Source organism: Sceloporus undulatus, chromosome 6 (assembly GCF_019175285.1).
Source record: "Sceloporus undulatus isolate JIND9_A2432 ecotype Alabama chromosome 6, SceUnd_v1.1, whole genome shotgun sequence".
NCBI lineage: Eukaryota > Metazoa > Chordata > Lepidosauria > Squamata > Phrynosomatidae > Sceloporus > Sceloporus undulatus.
Genome location: NC_056527.1, coordinates 138,036,882 through 138,057,797, shown reverse-complemented (window position 1 = coordinate 138,057,797; position 20,916 = coordinate 138,036,882). Strand labels below are relative to the sequence as shown.

The following is a 20,916-nucleotide window of genomic DNA, read 5'->3' as shown; positions in this document are numbered from 1 at the left end:
ATTCTCCTCTGATTACAACCTTGACAGAAAATTCCACTTGATCATGAAATCTTAGCCACTTTCCAAAATAGGTGGTATTTAAAGGATGTATCTCACTATGCTGTGGTGCAGTGGTTTGTGTGTTGGACTAAGATTCTGGAGATCTAGAGTTTGAGTTCCTACTCAAACATGAAACCTCTCTGAGTGACCTTGAGCAACTCCTACTCTCTCGGTCTTAGCAGAAGGCAATAGCAAACCGCTTCTGAATAAATCTTGGCAAGAAAAACCTAGAGGAGGGTTGCTATAAATCAGAATCGACTTGAAGGCATATAACAACAACAGACCTTTCCCTCTCCAAATAACCCACCATCTTTCCTGAAAAGACAATAACGATTCCTTTCAGATGCTAAACTCACATACTGGTGTACTTTGTCAGACAACCTTCAACTGTCCGTGTGAAGCAACTCTGCTGAAAAGCATCATATCTGAAGAGAGCAGAAAGTTCTCTCTGCATTTGCTCACTTGCATGCACATCATTTACAGCTGCCATCACAAAGCAATGAAAATGGAAGCACGGAACAGAACGCACACTATGTTCTCCCCACCCCTCCCTATACCATAAGAAAGTCTCTGTCTTCATTCCTTGGGCTCCAAGGTGAATTGATTTTGAGATCAATGCAATTTAAATCATCAAGTGCCGTGGCAAGGTGGGGGGAGAAAGACAGATGTAAATCATTGATTCACATCTAGTTTACCATTTTGTAATTCATGTATTTCCCGAACAAGAGTGCAGACTAAGTGGCTGCTATAAACAATTAAAAACTACTGATCATTGTGTAAAATCTTGCTGTTGTCTACAGTGCCATTCTAGGCATGCTTACTCAGAAGTAACTCTCTCCCAGCAACAGAACTTACTCTCAAATATGCATAAGGCTTAAGACTTTTATACAAAACACCCGGTCATTCATCCCACAAGAGTTTGCCAAATGTAATTGTACCTGTTTCTGGCCAAAGGAAACCATTTCTGAAACATATGCATTTCTGTACACAGGTAGGAAGCCCCATTTGACTCAATGGATCTTAGTTCTGAGTAGACATGTGTAGGATTGGCATGTTATTTGCTACTGTCATTCAAGTTTCAGCAACTTCCAATGTGCTGTAGGTCCTTGAAGTTTAGCAATTTCAGATGGTGCATGATGGTACTGCCCATATCTTCATGGATATGCTCAGCAGATCACACACCTATTTTAACACATACACACTGACAGCTAGTTTCTAATTTAAATTCAAACTGCTGGTATGGCACTTCACAACCCTAAACAGGCAAGACACTAATTATGGTAAGCAATGCCTTCCTTATCTAACATGATTCCCTCACCCTCAAGCAGCCAAGGAAGTTATATTCCAGCCTTCAATCTGCTGTAAGGTGAGCTTCTCTACCAAAGAGCATGACCTTCTTCATTTTGGCCCTGGGAGCCTTGAAAGCTCTTTCCCAGGTCTCCTGTCAAACAGATTGCAATACTGTATGCTTATTCAATCAGAAATCTGGAAGTGAAAGATTAATGTTGTTTTTACTGGCCTTCATTCCATTTTGCACTTTCCCTCAAACCATGATTCCATTGGATGGCTGAGTTCATATTTTCTGAGCTTGGTTCACATTATCAGCTGAGATCTGTCGTATTCCCCCACCAGTGATGGAGGAAGCTGTGGGATCAGTGACCAAACCAAAATAGACAATGTGTAACTGTGGTGAAAGAAGAATGTGTCTTCAGCAGCAGTCACAAGGACCAGAGAAAAATACTGGAGGTTGTAAACTTCCTATTTCTCCAAGACAGAGCTTTAGAGGAAAGTGAAGAGGCTCAGAGACAAGGTGCTCTGGGAACAGTGCCCTGTGAAATCACCTATCCTATGGTGCCCTTCCCAGTGCACCTTGCTCCTGGGAACACATACATACAGTGCCATGAGCCTACCAGCTTACTGCTTCCATCCCTGTCACTAATGACCATTCCCTTTGCAAGTATAAGTAACCTGCAGTCTCTACTTAATCGATTGTTATACTCACACAGGATCCAATTATGAGTTTTGTTTAATATGAACAAATAATATTATGTATTATGCTTTATTGTGCATATACAATATTGATTATCACGCTCTGCCAGCATAGTGTAGTAGTTTGAGCGTTGGACTATGACTCTGGAGACCAAGGTTCGAATCCCACTGGGTGACCTTCAGCAAGTCAAACTGTCTCAGCCTCAAAGGATGGCAATGGCAAACCCAATCTAAGAAAAACTGCCAATAAATTAACATGAGGATCGCCAAAAGTTGGAAACAACTTGAAGGCACACAACAACAACAACAACAACAACACTGTATGAGCTAGTACAGTGCAGTGGTGTATAATGGTCTGACTTACTGTAAAGCAGCTTTTAATGTTGCTGTTCATGTTCCCTAGCAGCTGACATACAGAGACATGCTATCTAATACAGGAGAGTATGAAACCATCTGGAGTGGCCATTGACAAGTTTCTGAAACCTCTATATAAAGTCACCCAAGTTGGTAGCCCATTTTAAAACAAATGCCATAGTTTCAAGAGCTAGTGTGATGGTGGTTTGTGTGTTGGATTAGGATTCTGTGAGGCGACAGTTAAAATTCCCACTCAGCTATGAAAACCACTGTGTGATCTTGGTCAATTCCTACTCTCTCAGTCTTCAACGAAGGCAATGGCAAACCTCCTTTGAATAAATCTTGCCAAGAAAACCCTTGGATAGGGTTGCAATAAGTTGGCTTTGACTTGATGGCATGTAATAACAACAATGCTAGTACAGAAAATAATTGTTGATAAATGATGATAAATGAATTATAGTAAATTACAGTGCAGCCAAGAGCAAGATATGCCAAACTATAAGGTAAAAGCACAGAACGTTTCAGAAACAGGTCTGGTAATCGAGGGGGAATGCAGTTCTGCACAAGACAGAATAGAAACGTCCATGCAGTTCAGTCAATAGACTCATAAATATTCATATATGTCCTATTACATCATTTGTAATGCTTGGCCCAGGTCAAATATTTTTCTCCATCAGAGTTTCATATTTTAACCCCCAAAACCAGACACTGATTCAGTTTTTCTGATCAGAACATCACCAAATCATTAAGACAGAGGTGTAAAAACTCACAGACTGGTGTGCAGTACATTTCGCTTTTGATTTAAACCAGGGATCCTTGAAAGGGATCCTTGTCTGTTTTATTTTTATTTATTTATCTAAAAAGAAAAGGAAAAAGAAGGTCTGAATTGCATTGGTCTTTTTGAACCTGGCAATAAAAGAGGGTTAGGAAGGGTAAAGATACAAAACGTTTGCAGCTTCCAGGAAGAGGATGGGGAGAAGTAGGTTACCCATCATACACAATCTTTCAGTGGAAGAGAATAAAGGAAGGAGTGTGCTTTTTTTCATCTATTTCGTCTGTAAAGTACCTGGTTTCTCTCATTCCCCCCCTCTCTGATGTGGGCTGCATCAACTTCTTCTGCTTGAGCAAACATCAGGCTTCTTTCTCCATCCCCCAGTACAGTAGGAAGCTGGCTTCTCTGGAGTGCCTTGCATGCAGAGGCAACCATGCTTTGTCTGTGTAATCTGGATGGTTCATCTGAGGCCAAAGGAAAAGCTTAGTGGATGTGCAAAACTGACTCTCCACTGGCAGTGTATCCAACATGTAGAGCTTCCTACCATTAACAGGTAATAAAAGAACTCAGCAAAGCATCCCAATTTATGCATTCAGAGTTGTTGGAACTCTGGTTCAGTATCTCTTTGTGTCCCTCAATTTGGACTTGAAACAAAGATATACTGTATGCCTCCATCAATTACAACCCTGCATCCAGAGAATATCAGTGTGGTGGTGAATTCACTCTGTCTTTTAGATGGAATGTTAAAGGAGCTATCCTACATGCTGAACCCTATCCCCCAAATTGATTCAGCACCTTTTGTTGTTAACTGCCATCAAGTTGGCTTCAACTTATGATGACCCTATGAATGAGAGACCTCCAAGTCACTCTATCATCAACAGCCTTGTTCAGATCCTGCAAATTCTGGGCCATGGCTTCCTTGGTCAACTCTATCCATCTGTAATGTGATTTTCCTCTTTTCCTACCAAGCGCCATTGTCTTTCTAGTGGATCGTGTGGTGTAGTGTGTTGAGTGTTGGCCTATAATTCTGGAAATTATGGTTTGATTCCCACTCGGGTATGAAATTCACTGGGTGATCTTGGGCACATCACACACTCTCAGCCTCAGGGGAAGGCAATGACAAAACTTGTCTGAACAAACCCTGCCAAGAAATCCCCATGATAGGGTTGCCATAAGTGAGAAACCCCTTGAAGGCACAAAACAACAACAACAAACATGCCTTCTTATGATATGCCCAAAGTAGGACAATCTCAGTTTAGTTATTTTGGCTTCTAGGGAGAATTCAGGCTTCATTTGATCTAGGACCCGCTTTATGTGTGCTTTAAGCAGTCCATGGTATCTGCAGAACTCTCCTCCAGTACCACATTTAGGTGATTCCTTAAATGTCCAGCAGACAACCTCCACTGCCCACATTTCTGACTGCCCTTGCCATGTGGCTTCAGCTACTGCACATGACTTTTCCACAACAGCTGGGCCCTACCACTGGTCAACTGTGACATTGATTATTGGCAGACAGAGACAGAGACACGTGTGAGAGATGCCCAGTGTCCAGCCAGGATGCAGTGAACCACTCTTGGCTCAACCTTTTGCCAATCTAGGACTCTCCAGACATGCTAGATTACAGCTCCCATAAAAACTCCCCAGTTTTTTCTGGTATGGGAATTATTGATGTAATAGTCTGATCCAAATGGAGGTGAAAGGCTCTGAAAGTTTGGGTTAGCCCCTCCATCTTTAATTTCTCCTGTTGATTCAAATTACAAGAAAAGAGATTCCACTGTAAACATTAAGAACAATTTCTTTACTACAAGAGCTGCTTGACAATGGAACAGATGGCCACAGAGAGTGATGGACTCTACCTCTTTGGAGATCTTTAAACAGAGGTTCAGTGGGGATCTCCCAGGAGCATTTTAGTAGTATATTCCTGCATGTCAGGCAGATGGACTTTCCAGCTAAGATTCTTCAATTCTACTGTGATGACAAATAGAGTGAACCCCACATGAAGCTTTTAATAGTAGCAATAGGAAGGAACAGGTTGCATGGGGAGTAGCAGAGTTTGGAAAACTTATTTTTACTACTACAGTTTTCCAAATGCCCCAGCCTGCATGAACACTGGTTTTCTTAGTTTGAGATTAGGGGGGCTGTGATCCAAGGGGAGAAGGAATAAAGTCAGCAAGTTAGATGACTTATGAACATATCTCAAACATCCCACTGAGGGAGGAGAACAAACAAGACAATTAAAAATGCACAAGAAATACACAAGAAATAACCTGAGCATAGGAACAGCTTTACTGGATCTGACCAAAGTTTGATTGAGATAAGCATTCCATTTCCATCAATGGCCAGCCAAAGACTGGCATACTGCCACTAAACCTAGAAGCTCCATTTAACTCATGCAGCTGGGAGCTGATAGAGATGGCACAAGACTTTTCACTGGTCTTCTTTTTTAAAGTCATCTAAACTAGTGGCTATCACCACAACTCACAGCACAAAGTGAAATATGTGTTCCCCCATCACAAAGAAAAAGAAAAAAAGGAGGGAGACCCCCATCAAAGGTATCAGAGTTTGGAAAAGTAATCTTCTGAAGTATAACTCCTAGGATCTCCCAGCCAGCACAGCCACAATGGATTCTGGGAGTACGTAATAACCAGAAAGTGACTTTTTTAAAAAGTGATTTTCCTGAGCACCGAAAGATATGCAAAGAGATGCTGGTGAATTGCAGGCTTTCCACTCTCTGGATCACCCATCCCATCATTAGTCAAATCCGACAGGAGCCAACGTCTCTGGCTGAGCTGTGGGAAATTTTGTTCAGTCGGTTAGAAATTACACATGACAGAAAGCTACAATTAGCTGTTCAGTCATCTAAGAAACTTCTGAGGAAGATTCTGCAGGCCTTCTGTACCACCAACATGCTCCCCCCCTCAATTCTTCCACTCTGCTATGACAATTTTTAAAAGCCACATTGCTGAGAGCTGGCTGTATCTATACAGCACACCACCAATGACTTCTTCCAATGTGCATGGCTAAAGATCACCAACTTTGCAAACCTAAAATCAAAGGCCTTTACTTTCTCCCTTTCTTATTTTTCTGTTACAAAGCAGCATCTGGACAGGGAGGTCAAGTTGGCTCTTGAGAATTTGGTGCCAGTTTTTAAACCTTGATTTTCTACATAGAATGACTCGAGACTACATAGAAATCAAGCGTCTTAAGGTCAACCTACAAGAGGCATGGTACAAAAAACAGGGAAGGTGGAACTGAGCTGGAAGAAAGAGCAGAGCTGGGAAGGTTTGTAGGGTGTTTTGGCTATAGGTTATATGGCCCAGTGAGTTTGAACAAAGGTCTCTCTGGCACTAGTCTGAGCCTCTAACCACTATACTACACTGGCTTTCAGTATTGTGTAAAGCAGGAGCGAGCAACTGCAGCAGCTCCGGGAGTCACTTTCATGCCCTGAGACCCTCTGGTACTATATATATATATATATAGGGGGTATTTTTTGACATTACATAGTACAGCAGGAGCTTGAAACCTGTTTAAAAAGTAAACTGTTGCACAAGAAAGCTTCCAGGAGTAGCAAAAAGAAATGTTGGTCTGGGGATTCTATAGGTGTCAATGGCCACAAAAACACTTGCCAGCAGTACCACTGACATGTAGCTTTGTCACTAAGCTTGAGTGCTTTGCACTCTCTCCCATCACCACCACCTCCCTTTGATTCGAGGAAAAAATAATCACGAGGAATCAGATTAATCTTTGGCCGCCTAGTGAGACCAGAGGATTACAAGCTCTCACTTACTTTCCAAGAGCTAGAAGTCAACAGGACCTCATAGTGGGGAGGAAGGGCAGGGAAAGTTCCCCCAAGTCTCAGCCAAGATTAAAAAGGATAATAAGGCCAGAAAGTACCAAACTATCCACCCTCCACCTCCAGCCAGCCAGGCACCTCCTAGCCCAAAGCTGTTATGATCATGTTGCACGTGGTAGAGAAAGGACTGGGTACCATCAGGACCATGTTTGCCCAGAGCAAAAAAGACCTCACACAATGCCAAAGGAGTGGGGTAACTGGTTTGCAAAGCTAGACACAAGGAGCCGAAGAAAACCCAACACAGTGACGTGCAGACTACAAAAATCAACAGTGGGCAATACTTACATTGTGGCTAAGTCAAGCAGGCAAAAGACTGCCCAATCTTTCATGCTTTTTAGGATGTTTTATAAATAAACATGTTTTATAAATAAATTTTATAAACCAGAGTAGGTGGAATTTTTTTAAAAAGGCAGTCGTTGAGGAAAGAAGGAAGAATAATGCCCATGTTGTAGCAATGGCTATGGGATTGTGAGATCTGTAGTTTTGTGAGATATTTAGCCTTCTTTGTTAGAGAGTTCTGGTGCCACAATAAACTGCAAATCCCAGGATTCCACAGGATGGTGCCATGACAGTTAATGAGGTGTCAAAACTGCATTAATTCTACAGTGTGGCAGGAGTCAATGCAGTCTGTATTTTAGATCCAGATACTAGCTGGACAATGGTAAGCTGAATGCATTCACCACAAATAGGGAGCTCCTGGTTGGCAGGCTAAGCAGAGCCAGCAGAGGTTTCCCATTCTGCCAAGATGTTCATCTGCCATCATCTGATTTCTGATTGGAAATGAAGATACTGAAAAGTGTAGAGCAGCAAGCTGAGCACTGTACACCCCAAACAACTGTATTCTCTCCATCACGGTGTCCAACTCCAGGGTATGCACAACTATTATACATTTGTTTGTTTGTTTGTTTGTTTTCTATCCCTCCTTTCACCCCAAAGGGTTCCAAGGCAGCTCACAATAACAATTTTAAAAACATGTTCCAATAAAAAATTTTAAACATCAGCTAAAAACATTATAAAATTACAAATATTAATAAAATTACAATTATTACAAACATATTCAGACTCATCTGCCCAATTGCCATAAACACACTTGGGCACATCCATTTCCTGGGAGGAAACCCAGTGAAAGCTAACCACACCAGCCCTGTTGATCCAATGGTAGCTATTCCATTATATGTACAGCATGCCCACGCCACATGGCGAAGAATGGTGCATGCGCCCATGGCGCATGTGCCGCACCGAAAACCAAAGTGCTCCCCCACTGCAGCCAATGGGGTTTGAGCTTACGTGTTTTTCCCCATACGCAGAGGGATCCAGAGCGCATCCCCGTGTATGGAGAGGGTCCACTGTATACACTTGCTTCCCTTCTTGCCTTCCTCTATGGAACTCCATGTAATGTATGGAGTGCCCAGGCATCTCCTATCCAGGCATTCACTGGACAGAGACTTGAGTAGCTTCAGCAAAGTGGATGTACCTTATGCTTCCAAACTATGCCCAAGATGGGCTTTAGAATTAAGTAGATTTAATTCTTCACTGTTTTCTGAATGGACATTTCAGGGTTAGGCTAGATGAGATACATCCATGCAACTGGCTTTTAAAGAAATTGCAGACCCAATCTAAAAACACGTCTTGACACAATGAGCACAGGGGCTTTAAATCTTTGCTCACACCATTGTGGTCCTAATGCAAATCAGGGCCTCGCTTCCTGCTAACCGCATTGTGTGTGTGTGTGTTGTAAAAACTGCTGTTCACTCCGAACATCAATTATGTGAATGGCTTGCTTTAAACTGGAATGCAGACACTATCATCCCAAGCCTGACTGAATCCACAGCAGAAAACAAAAGGTGAAATGAAGCGACCACTATCCTGCCATATCTGCAAATTACTTTTTAAAAGCCATTCCTGCAATTGTTTGTTGCAAAGTGAATGACACTACTTTTTGGTTGATACTTGGAGATACAGTTCCTCATACTCAGGGGTAGCCATGTTGGTTATGCAGCAAAATAAAACAAAATCCAAAATCCACAAGCCTTTGCCTTCTCCTGATGCTGAAAAAGTGTGACTTCCCCGAGGTCACCCAGTGGGTTTCCATGGCCCAGCAGGGATTCAAAGCCTAGTTTCCAGAGCCATAAAGCATATAATTTTACGTCTCTCCACAATCTTTGCAAAGCTATACAGCCCCATACATTGTACTGTTTGTGTAGAAGCTGAAATGCTAGAAAGAACAGCTTATATCACACCTCAGTCATATATCATAACAAACAGCACACATTCCAATCCCCATCCTACAAGGACTATGTGCTTGCCTCTGCAGAGATCTCTCCAGCATCCTGCTTTGCCCCTTGTGCCTCTGTCAGGTCTCTGAACACTTTTCCTCTATGTTGCTGCTGCTTATGACTCAATTTTCTTTATATTATATATTTCTCTGTGCTCTTTTTTTAAAACTGTCTAAGAAAAACTACTGTAAAAACACAACTACTATACAGCAAAATGATGTGCCATATGTGATGGGAGGTGGCTTTAAAATCCCCTAAGCAAAGCCATTTACACACAAGTATAAGCAATCCCCATTTTTGTCTATAACCCATCTCATTATAATATTGACGAAAATTAATAGCTCCCTCCTCCATTCCTTTCCTACGCTAGGATTTGCTCTGGACCAAAAAGCATAGTGCCTAAGTGTGTTTTGCATGAACTGCAATCAAATGCCACCTTGAGGCATCTGAACTTGCAACTCAGGAATACCAAGACTTAACTGATCAATCACCTTAATGCTGTTTTCAATACTGTATCTTAAAAGAGAAAAGTCAGCAGTTTCAGCAACACAAGATCAACAAAGAACTGTCCCTGCCAGTGATCTTTGCATTCCTTTTCTTTCTAGCAAAATATCATCCTCCAAAAACATTATAATTTGCTTTTACAGGAATTTGATTCCTCTCGCCAACATATCAACCCTCCTGAAATTTTCTAGACGGATATACCCCATTTCTCATGGCATCATACTTTGGCAGTTTCGCAGCACTGGTGCTGCCCCTCTGCCCAATTCTAAAAGGTTGAAATGCCTCTCCTAAGACTTAGTTGCTGGAAGCCAGCATTGTATACTGATTTGACCATTGGACTACGACTTTGGAGACCAGAGTTTGAATCCCTGCTCAGCCATGGAAACCCACTGGGTGACCTCAGACAAATAACACTGTCAACTTCAGAAAAAGGCAAAGGCCCTCTGAACAAATTGGCCCCAAAATCCCCATGATAGGGTTGTCATAGGGTTGCCATAAGTTAGGGAGGACTTGAAAGCACACCAACACCACCACAATAAGCAAGTGCTTTAAGGTCTATTATTAATTTTCTCATTCCACTCTTTTGCCTTAACCAACCATTGTAATGAATCCTCACCTCCAAAAATAAAGTTTTTCTGAACATATTTTTTTCTGAAATCTCTTGGGGTGAAAGAGGTTCCACACTTCCAAAGCATAAGTGAGGAATATGAGGCCCTGCCAATTGTCTTGAAGTACCATTTCCCATCATCCCTGACCCCTGATCATGCTGGCTGAGGTTTATAGGTGCTGAAGTCCAACACAACACTCAAAGTAAGTGTTGTGTGTTTTAAATACATCTCTTGTTAATTGACAGGTGGAACACAAACCACAAAATTTTGCTGCATGGTTGCTGTTTACCATATGGCAATACATCATAAAGGAAAGTAGCAACTGAGTTTCCTTTAGGATGCCCTCCCATTTTGACATATATTAACCATGTTGTTCTTACTACTGGAGAGAAAATTACCATATAAAGAAAGAAGTGCCATATAAAGAAATGAGTGAGGATGCAACCATGGATATCGCCAGTCCTAATCCATCACTCTAACCACTACACTACACTTGCATACTGGAATGGACCAGCTCAAAAGATGGTGGATTCTGGTTCACTGGAGCTTTGTATATAGAGGTTGGCTAGCCGACTGTCATGGGATATGTTAGCTGTGGATTCCTAAAATGGCTGGAAGCTGGATTTGGTGAATCTTGGGCTCCACAATTCTAAACCCAAAGCAATGAATTCTTAGGAAAAACCTTGACAGACCCTACTTTCCAGAGAAATCTGCTTCATCAAGAAACCACAAATCCTTTAGCTTTTGCCACCCTTCCTCGCCCTAACCTGTGATTTGAGAGGTTTCTTCATCACTGCCCCACAAACCCAAACAAATCCTATCAGGAATTTATGAGCTGGGAGAGATGGGAACATCTTGGAAATATGGCTCACAGCAAAATGGGACACCGTGAAATCTTGCCTTCATCCCATCCTGCCCATTGGTATGGGAGGGCAGATCTCCACTCTTACATTTGGGCAAGGATAAAAGATACTACTTGTCCTGTAGCTTTCCTTGGCAGCAAGTCACAGGAAGCTGAGTGGCATAATGCTCAGGGTATGCAGACAGTGTTTCCCTGGTATCATGTTGCCTCCAAATACACAGGGAAAGCTCTTTTACTGGCACAGCTGGCAGAGTCTCTAGAGCAGTGTGGCTGGGGAAAGCTTCATTTCAGCAGGGCAATGAGGTAAGCAAAGGCCATGGCTCAGGTGGCAGAGCACATGTTTTGCACACTGAAAGTTCCCAGGTTCAATCCCTGACATCTCTGGGTTCGAAAGGATCTAGACATTCCAGAAAGCAGCTGCCACTCAGAAAAGACAGTAGTGGATAAGATGGATGGATGGCTGGTCCAGTTCAGCACACAGTGGCTCCATGGACTGATATGACAGGGATTCTTGTAGTCTTGGACATTGTGCTTTTTTAATTCTGGCTGTTTCTCTCACCTATGCATGACAAACCAAATCTGCTCAAAGTCTCTCTTCTGCAAAACTGTCAAAAGATACAACAGCCCCATCCCTTTTTGCACCTGCCTTCTCCCAGAACCTTGAAAAACAACATTGTTGGGCCGCAGTTCCCAGAATCCACAAGAGAGCATGGTCACATGTCAATTTTGAGACCAGAAATAGAAAAAAAAACTTCTGTCCAAAATTGAAGAGTTCAAGGAGTATAAACCTTCCACTAGCCAATGCCTACAGAAGACAGAACTTCCATGTTCATGGACAGTATACCAGATAGTAAGTACCAACAACAGGAGAGTGTCACCATGATGTCCCCTTTCCAGGATTCCTAGATGCGTCTTTTGCAGGACAATGTGTGGAAACCAAGACTTTTGATTTGATTTTGGCTTTGTGTATTAATCTCCCCCAATTAGGTACCTTCCAAATGGACTAAATTTTGGACTACAACCCCCATCAGCCCCAGCCAGCATGGTCCATGACATGGCCCACAGTCCAGCACATCTGGAATAAACCAGGTCAGGAGAAAGACTGCTGCATATGCCAAAAAAAAAAAAAAATTAGGTTGATCAGCATCTTTCCATGAAAGAGATCTCAATTTCTTCTTGGGCTAGCAATTAATTTGCAGGATGCACCCAAGAGCCCCAGGAGAAGCCTTCCAGAACATCCCACGCTCTCTTTTCACAGGCTCTCGTGCTGCACATACCAAGCATACACAGACACATACAAACACACTGGGGTAGGCAACAAATACACTTCAGACAGCTGGTGGTTCCTGCCACCTACAGTTACCATACCTCCGGGTGCGCACTCACGTGCGGTGTCAACAACACTCTGCATGAGGCACACCATCTTTGTGACACTTGCAGGGTATCCTCAGCCCACACCATACACTAAGCAGAGAGTGCACAGCCATCGTACTGCACTCCCTTCTCATGCATACCCTCACAGTGCACGCATGTACGAAACATACAGAGAGGGAGCTCTAGACAGACACACTCAGCATAGTAATTCAGCGCCCACTTCTTCCTTTGCACTCAGAACAGCTCTTTGGTTTCCCTTTTTAAACCCAATGTATTTTTCTCTCATTGCACAAATGATAGGATTACAAAAGAAAAGCTCTTCTCCTTTCTTCAGCATTTATATAGCTTTAAAAACAATTGCACTTGCCCTTTTTCTACAAGAAAGATGCAGCATGACCCTTCAGATGGGACCCTCTATTCAGGATGGCCCTTCACTATCAATCCTTGGGTTCCTGGTGCCCACTTTACCCTTTTACCCTCATGATCCTCTGGATCTAGCACATGGGCCTGAAGGTAACTGCTATTCTGGACAAATGGCTATGTTGATCAATGAGTTCAATGTGGTTAAGCATAGCCATTCTCCCTTTCACTTCTTCAATAAAACAGCCAGACACAGTTTTAGAAAATAAAAAATAGTAACTATTTATCAAACAACAAGCTAAACACAATGAGCAAATAAAAATCACTTGGAGGTGATGAAACAAAAAGCCTTGTGAAAACTGGGAAAGCGAGCTTGGGGTCGTTCTGCAGTGTCAAGCCGAAGCAAAGAGTTGGGTTTCACAAATGCTATCACAACCTACAAAAAAGTACCACTGCCAAGGCAACTTTCAGATCTTCCCTCATCTCAACCCCATCACAGAAAGCCAATTGAAGTATAGATAAGGAGATGCATCTAGATGCTGTTACGTGGCTTTAAAAAAAACCTGTCTAACATGAACATAAATGTTCAGGGAACCATAAGCATTCAGCACCAACTATTCCTTCAGTGAGTGCCAGATGAGGGCACTGCCAGGCAAGAAAGCCACTAGTGAGGCACGGAAAAGTCAGTCCAGCCTGGTTGACTGAGCAAGGGAGAGATATGCCTTTTCTTTCTCCTCCTCTGTACCACCCACCATTCAGTGCAAGTGAAACAAGAGGGATTCCTTCTCCTATAACATCTTCATACATCCAAGGTTGATGGACTCCATGACATTGTGGCATCAACAAGTTCACTATGCTGAGCCTGAGGATGGCAAAGGAGCACTCTCAAATGGAAACAAGTGGCACCCAAGCAGCAGCCACAACACTCAGATTAGAGACAAAGCAATATTGTCAATATATGCCAGCGCTGGCTTCTACAACTGCCAGCCTTCCTCCAATCTGGTACTCTCCAGGTGTGCTGGACTGCAACACCCAATGGCTGGGATCCTATTGCTTATCCCTGAATAGAATACAGGCCATGTCTCTCTTATCTAGAGTTCCAAAATCCAAAATATTTCAAAACCCAAAACTTTTTTCATGGGTGGCTGAGGCAGTCATACTTTTTTTTTCTGATGCTTCAGTGCTCACAAACTTTGATTCATGCACAAAATTATTTTTTAAAAATATTGTCTAAAATTACTTTCAGGCTCTGTGTATAAGGTATATTTGAAACATAAATGATTGTTGTGTTTAGACTTGGGTCCCATCTCAAAGATATCTCATTACGTACATATATGCAGATACAGATACTCCAAAATCCAAAAAACTCTGAAATGCAAAACTCTGGCCCCAAGCCTTTCAGATACAGAAAACTCACCCTAGCCAGTGAATCAGTTACTAGATCATTGCTTTTACCCAAACATAGGTAACGCAATTAATTTAATAGTTTTACTCTAGTCAGGAGTAAAAGTAGAATTCTAGACACCATTCCCACACAACAAGGCCACTGAGTTGGTTACTGGGGATGGTGGGAGTTCTAGTCCGCACACATCTGAAGCAGAGTCCAGATGGATTTCCTTTTTGGTGCCCCTGCCGAGATTTTGACAGCTACAGACCAAATGTTGACTCATCCAAGTGCTGAACTGGAGGGCGATATGCAGGGCAATACTGTACCCAAGTTGGAGGCAGAGAGAGTGATACCAAAATTGGTCTAGTAACAAGAGAAGTCTTTCCCATCACATGCATCCACTCAGCTTGGAGACAACCAGGATCAAACCTGAGACCTTGTGCATCCTTGTATTCCATTTCCCAAGGAGTCACAATCTGATCCTCAGCTCTAGAGCCAAGAGGAACTCTCCTGGTTCAAATCCTACTAATTCCATTTCTCCTTATTGATTAACAGAAGTTATATATAATTGTACAGTACATTCAAAAATGTGTAACTGAATGTATAAATAAAGCTCACCTGAAACAAAGCAAAAAAACAAATCCTACTAATTCCAACATCCACATGCTTCAGTGGCAAGACCAGCAGTAGCATCTTATTAGATCAATGGAACAGTGAATCTGAACTTTGAAGGCACTAGTCAAGAGTGTTGTTGTTATCATATGCCTTGAGTCTCATTTACTTGAAATGCTTGATGCTAAAGGTGTTTGGGATTTCAGGATTTTGATTGATTGATTGATTGATTGATTGATTGAATGGTTTGAATACCTGTATTTGCATATACATACATAATGAGATATCTTGGAGATAGGACCCAAGTCTAAACACAAAATTCAATTAAGTTTCATACACACCTTATACACATAGCCTGAAGGTAATTTTTATACAATACTTTTAATAACTGTGTGCATGCAACACAGTTTGGGTGCAGCAAACCATCAGAAAGCAGAGATGTCACTATCTCAGCCACCCACGAAAAAAGTTTTGGTTTTTGAAATATTTTGGAATTCCAGATAAGGGAGATTTAACCTGTAGTGGCTTTTTCCTACATGACTGCAGCCTCTGGTCCTTGGAAGAAGACTGAGATTGCACATGGAGGATCCATTAGCAAGCTCTGTCCTAACTAGGTACTCTGCAGTTATGTGTGAGCTCAAACTCCCATCATCTACATCCAGAAGGTATGGTGTTGCTGGCTAGGCATGACACTCCTACTGGATGCCAGATTGGAGCAAGCACTATTAAACTATCATGAATAGGAGCTGATGATAAATCTCACTACTCTGGACCATACAGGCTGATCCACTGCAGAGGAGGGAAGGGGAGGGGGTTGATTTACGCGATCTGCCTGAATGCAGGTGGCAGCACTGCATCGGCCTTGTAAGTATGCCTGTAAAACGATTTACCACCTTACAAAAGTTGGTACTAGCCTGAGCGCACCTCTGTTTATGGCACATGAGTAGCCTTAAGGAAGGAAAATAAATAAATAAATAAAAGCAATGTTTAGACATGTTTTTTTAGGTGCCCTGGACTCTATGAAACCAATTCTTCCTGGCCAAAAGAGAACAGGCTGCTTTTAGCAGTTGAAAAGTCATGGATGCATTAACCCCCACGGGAAAATAATATGAATGAAACTGGGCATAAACTGTGATCTCCCCTGCAGATCTCTCCCATTGAGAGCACTGGGAGAGCACATGCTTTGCATGCAGAAGTTTATGGGTGCAACATACCAGCTGGTGGCAATGAGCCTTACTCAAGTTGCTAGGAAGTCAGAACAGACAAAGCAGGTCATGGATAGAAGGAGTCTCAACCATTTCCTATGTAACCAAGGCACTGAACATCTCAGAACAAGAGCTTAACTTGAATCTGCTATGTCCAATGCTACTCTTTAGTCCACTGGCCCCATATTGTCTATATGATGGATGGAAACATCTTATCAGGGTCTTCAGCCTTCTGAATTGGACATGCCAAGTACTTAATCTGGGACCTTCTGCATGCAAAGCATGTCTTCTACTAGTGAGTATGACTCCTCTTCTTACTTTCAGGCACTCATGTGGCGACCAAGCCACAAAGGCTCAATCGTTTGAGGAGTGCAGACCGGCAAGCTAGCCTCCTTAAAATCACAAATCTATCATTTATACCAGCGCACCTGTAGAGATCTGATGTGGGGAACGGGGAACTTAGTTTCCCCAATGTTGCAGGGGAAATGTGTAGGGCTACAGTTGTGGGCTTTCTGTTCTTTCCTAAAAACTTTCCATGGACTGGAAGCCAATGGTCTGGGATCAGCACGGTTCATGGACCACCATGTTGACTAGCACTGGCTTAGACCAGAGATGGGAGACCAAATGCTGCTGGAATACAATGCCCATCAGCCTTTGACCACTTGCCATGCAGGCTGGGGCTGATGAGAGTAGGAATCCAAGAACACTTGCATGGACACATAGGTCCTCCATGCAAGTGTTGTTGGCCAAAATAAAATGACAGGTGGGGTGGGGGTTAGGATGGTAACTGGGGCTCATGAATTCCATTTGAACCTCACTAAATGTAAAAATTGTTGCTTTTTAATCACATCATGAAAAAAAAGCACGTTCCACGGTTTCCTGACCCTGATTCCCATCTCTCTATTCCTGCCTCATTCAACTGCAGACCTACAATGCAGCAGTAGCAAAGACTAGCTTTGGAAGGAAGATTCCCCACTCCACACACAAATCTAAGGTGCTTAGCAACCAGAAAATAAACGACACTGTAGAAATGCAATTAAACTAATGGAATGTGAACGTTGTTGTGGGAAATTGGTTCCAAGAGCCACATACGCTAATCCTGGAAATGTATGTCTGACACCGTCGCTTAAGCACATCCACGCTTTACGAAAAATCATTTTAAGAAAACCCTTTCCCGGGCAGAAAAGGAAGAACTGCCATGGGAAACTTTGGTTCAAAACACAGCATTTGCATCAGGCAGGTGAGCCGCCACACCTGAACGGAAACACCTCCAGGGAGTAAAATCACCACCAAGTGACCAAGTAGGAAAACAGAAATGGAAACAATATTCTGTCTTGGTTTCAGCACAAGTGGCATGTAAGGCATGTTATATGACTGGAGTAACAAGGTTTGGTTTTAAAAAACAGTAGTGGTTTGAGCATTGGACTAGGACACCAGGAGACCAGGGTTCAAATCCCGGCTTGGCCATGGAAACCCACTGGGTGACCTTGAGCAAGTCACACACTCTCAGCCTCAGAGGATGGCAATGGCCCTCTGAAGAAACTTGCCAAGAAAACCCCATGATAGGCAGATGCCTTAGGGTCACCATAAGTCAGAAAGGAGTTGAAGCCACACAACAAAATGGTTTGTGGGCATATTTGCAAAGCTGGTTTACATCGACATTTTGACAAGGGAAAAATCCATAAGGAATCCAGGTCCTGCTGCCTCCAGGAAAAAGAGAAGCATAGACCTACTTTCCTCCAACCATCATCCAATCCAGGCAGGAATCCCTTGGCCACAGCCCTTCTTGCTTTTTGATATAGGAAAGCTCTTTTTAACTTCAAGAAAGGAAAATCTCCCCTAGAAAGTACTGTTGGCAGCATCCAAAGGCCTTCTGCCCAGAGATTACAATCTACATACAGTTGCCATCTGAGAGCGAACATTTCATTAACTTCAACAGTTTTGGTTGCCTGCCCTTTGGAAAATGATTAGCATCTTCATAAGATGCTCACGGCCGTTCTAGCTTTCCTCCTCCTTCTCCACATAATCCTTAAAAGGAATTATTATTTTTAAGCCAAGCATTGCCAGATGCTGTTTCAGAACCATGTAAGTACATGAACCAATGCAGCAGCACTGGGCAAAAAGTAAGGCACATTCCCCTGAACTTTAAGACATGTCACTAAATGGAGCGTCGTCGTCCCCCCCCCCCTTTTCCACCGCAAGAAGCGCATCTTTGATCCAAAACTGCATCACGACGCAATGAGAATCGCTCTCCGAACCTCCCACCCACCCACTTCTCCAAATATACTGAAGGAAACCCAATCTGGCATTTCTTTGCAAATGAAGCTGGCATCCCTCGCTCGCCCACCAGCGCCTACATGCCTAGAGAAAAATGAAGCAAACCACATGGTGCTCCCATTGAAACAAGCCATGTGTGGGATTCCCTCGCCATTAATAAATGAGACTAGAAATCTTGCTTGCAAAAAATGATGATGATGATGATGATGATGATGATGATGACGACGACGACGACGACTTTTCTGGGCAGCAAACTACTGCTGAAACACACACGCCATTGACCGAGGTTTCATAGTTCACCCTTGAACTAGATTTTTCTGTCCACCATCCAAGCAAGACTTCTGCAGGGGAAAAAGCACCTATCTCTGCATGCAGCCTGATCCTCTGTAAGCCTGGCAGAGTCACAGAGTGTGATCCCAATGATAAAGCACACAGCCAGGACAGATGCGCTTTGGAGAACCATTTCAGCGCTATAGATTTTTGTGGGTTTTTCGGGCTACATGGCTATGTTCTAGAAGAGTTTCTTCTTGACATTTTGCCATCATCTGTAGCTGGCATCTCCAGAGAATGTCAGGAATAAACTTTTCCGGAACATGGCCACAGAAAATTATGGATGCTGGCCACGAAAGCCTTCGAATTTCTGCACTGACTATTCATCTGCCTACAATTTTCTTGGATGACAAAACCATCCTTGGAAAAGGATGTCACTTGATTTCATGCATTTCACCTTGGTCTGAGGGCATGCCTGCCTGCAAAATGCAGGCAGAGCAAAATCCACATGGAAAAAGAAAGGAAAGGAAAGGAAAGGAGAAGAAGCTGTGTGCATCTTTCCCCAATGTGCCAAGGCAAAGTCTGCAACCCAAGCCCTCCTCTTGGCACTGCAGGGTGCCTCCGAAAAAGTCCTTTTCAGGCCCCATTGCTTCTCCCTGGCCCTGGTCCTCCCAAGCCTGTCCCATCTCTGGGGCTGAAAAGCAAGGAGCAAGGAAAGGCAGGGATAAAAGCATGCTGGCCTTAGGAAAAGAAGCGTGCAAGTTCCTCCCATCTCCACCTTGTGTTCCTGGGACTTAAGGAGGCAGTTTTAGAAGATGGTCCAAGTATGGCAAAGCTTAGCATCCTTCTTACTCCCCCCCTCCAAATCCCAAGAAAAGAAGGTAGAAAGGAGGAGAAGGGGAAGGCTGGGAGAGGAGGAATGGAGAAAGAGGGAAAGAGAGAGGGAGAGAGGAGAGGAGAAGAGCAGGAAAGAGAGAGGGAGAGAGAAAAGAGGGAGAAGATGAAAATGAGAGGAGGAAAGAGAGGGAGAAAGAAGAGGGGAAAGGAGGTAAGACAGAGGAGAAAAAGGAAGAGGGGGGAAAGAGAGAGTGAGAAAGACGGGGAAAGAGAAAGAGAGAAGGAGGAGAGGAGGAGAGAGAAGGAGAAGAGAGGGAGGGAGAGGGGGAAAGAGAGAATGAAAAGAAAAAGGGGAGGAGGAAAGAGAAAGAAGGAGACAGGAAAGAAAGGGAGAAGAGGGAAGAGAGAAGGAGAGGGAAGAAGGGGAAAGGTGGAAAGGGAGTGGAAGAAAGGAGGGGAGAGGGGGAAGGAGGGAGAGAGAGGGAAGAGGGAGAAAGAGGCAGGGAGAAAGAAGGGAAGAGCGAGAAGAGGGATGGAGGGAGCAGATGGGGAGCATCCAAGGGATGGAGGGATAAATGGAGGGAGTGCCCCCCGTGGCCTTCCTCTCACCTTGAGCCGCCGCTGCCGTTGCTGCCGCCGCTGCCGTTCCCGAGGCTCCGATGAGGGTTGCAATCAAAGCGGCCACATAGCAAATCATAGTACTACCGCCCGGCGACCAGCAGCATCATCCTCGCGGGCGCCGACGGAGCCCTTCCCCTCCTCCTCCTTCTGCCGCTGGTGCTGCTTCGAGGCCCGCCTGCCTACCTGCCTCGGCCGCCCCTTCCCTCTCATGCCCTCCTCCTCCTCGCCCGGACGATGCCTTGACCTTGGCCTTGGCCTCGGCCTCTACCTGCCTCCCGCCCGGTGCCTCCGGCTCCCTCCCCGGCCATCCTCGTCCTTCGGGCTCCCTGGGCAGCCCAGAGCCCTCTGCCCGCCGCGCAGCCTCGCCTGGCCCATTTGAGCCGCCCCGCCCACGACGCCCACGCCGACTCCTCATTGGCTGCCTGGGAAAAGGGGCGGGGCGGAGAGAGAGACCCCCTCCCCTCCCTCCTCCCAGGGGGGGGCTGGACAGCAAGCCGGCCCAAAGCGCAGAATCATGCGCAATGCGAGGCAGGAGGGAGGGAAGGGCTTCCCTGCGTGGCATCATCATGGGCACAAGGGGCTGCCCCTGGACCAGACCAGGGCATCGGGCAGGAAGGCTCCGCAGAGCCCTCCCCAAGCGCTGGGGAGGGAGGCAGGGGGGAAGGAGGAGAGGGAGGGAGGAGGAGGGAAGGAGGGAGGGGAGAATGGAGGGGAGG

At 44.2% G+C, this 20,916-nt stretch overlaps 1 protein-coding gene across 5 annotated transcripts in view; it reads right to left on the bottom strand.

Moving 5' to 3' along the window:
* IGSF9B (immunoglobulin superfamily member 9B) overlaps window positions 1–20,490 on the bottom strand; it is a 140,086-nt gene extending 119,596 nt beyond the window's left edge. For all 5 annotated transcript variants that reach the window (XR_006104830.1, XM_042477404.1, XM_042477405.1 and 2 more), the window contains exon 1: window positions 20,189–20,490. Coding sequence is in view for 4 of the 5 variants with exons in the window: in XM_042477404.1 (XP_042333338.1) it covers window positions 20,189–20,276 (88 nt within the window). In the remaining variant the exon portion in view is untranslated. The remainder of the gene's footprint in view (window positions 1–20,188) is intronic.
* Window positions 20,491–20,916: the final 426 nt, after the last annotated feature.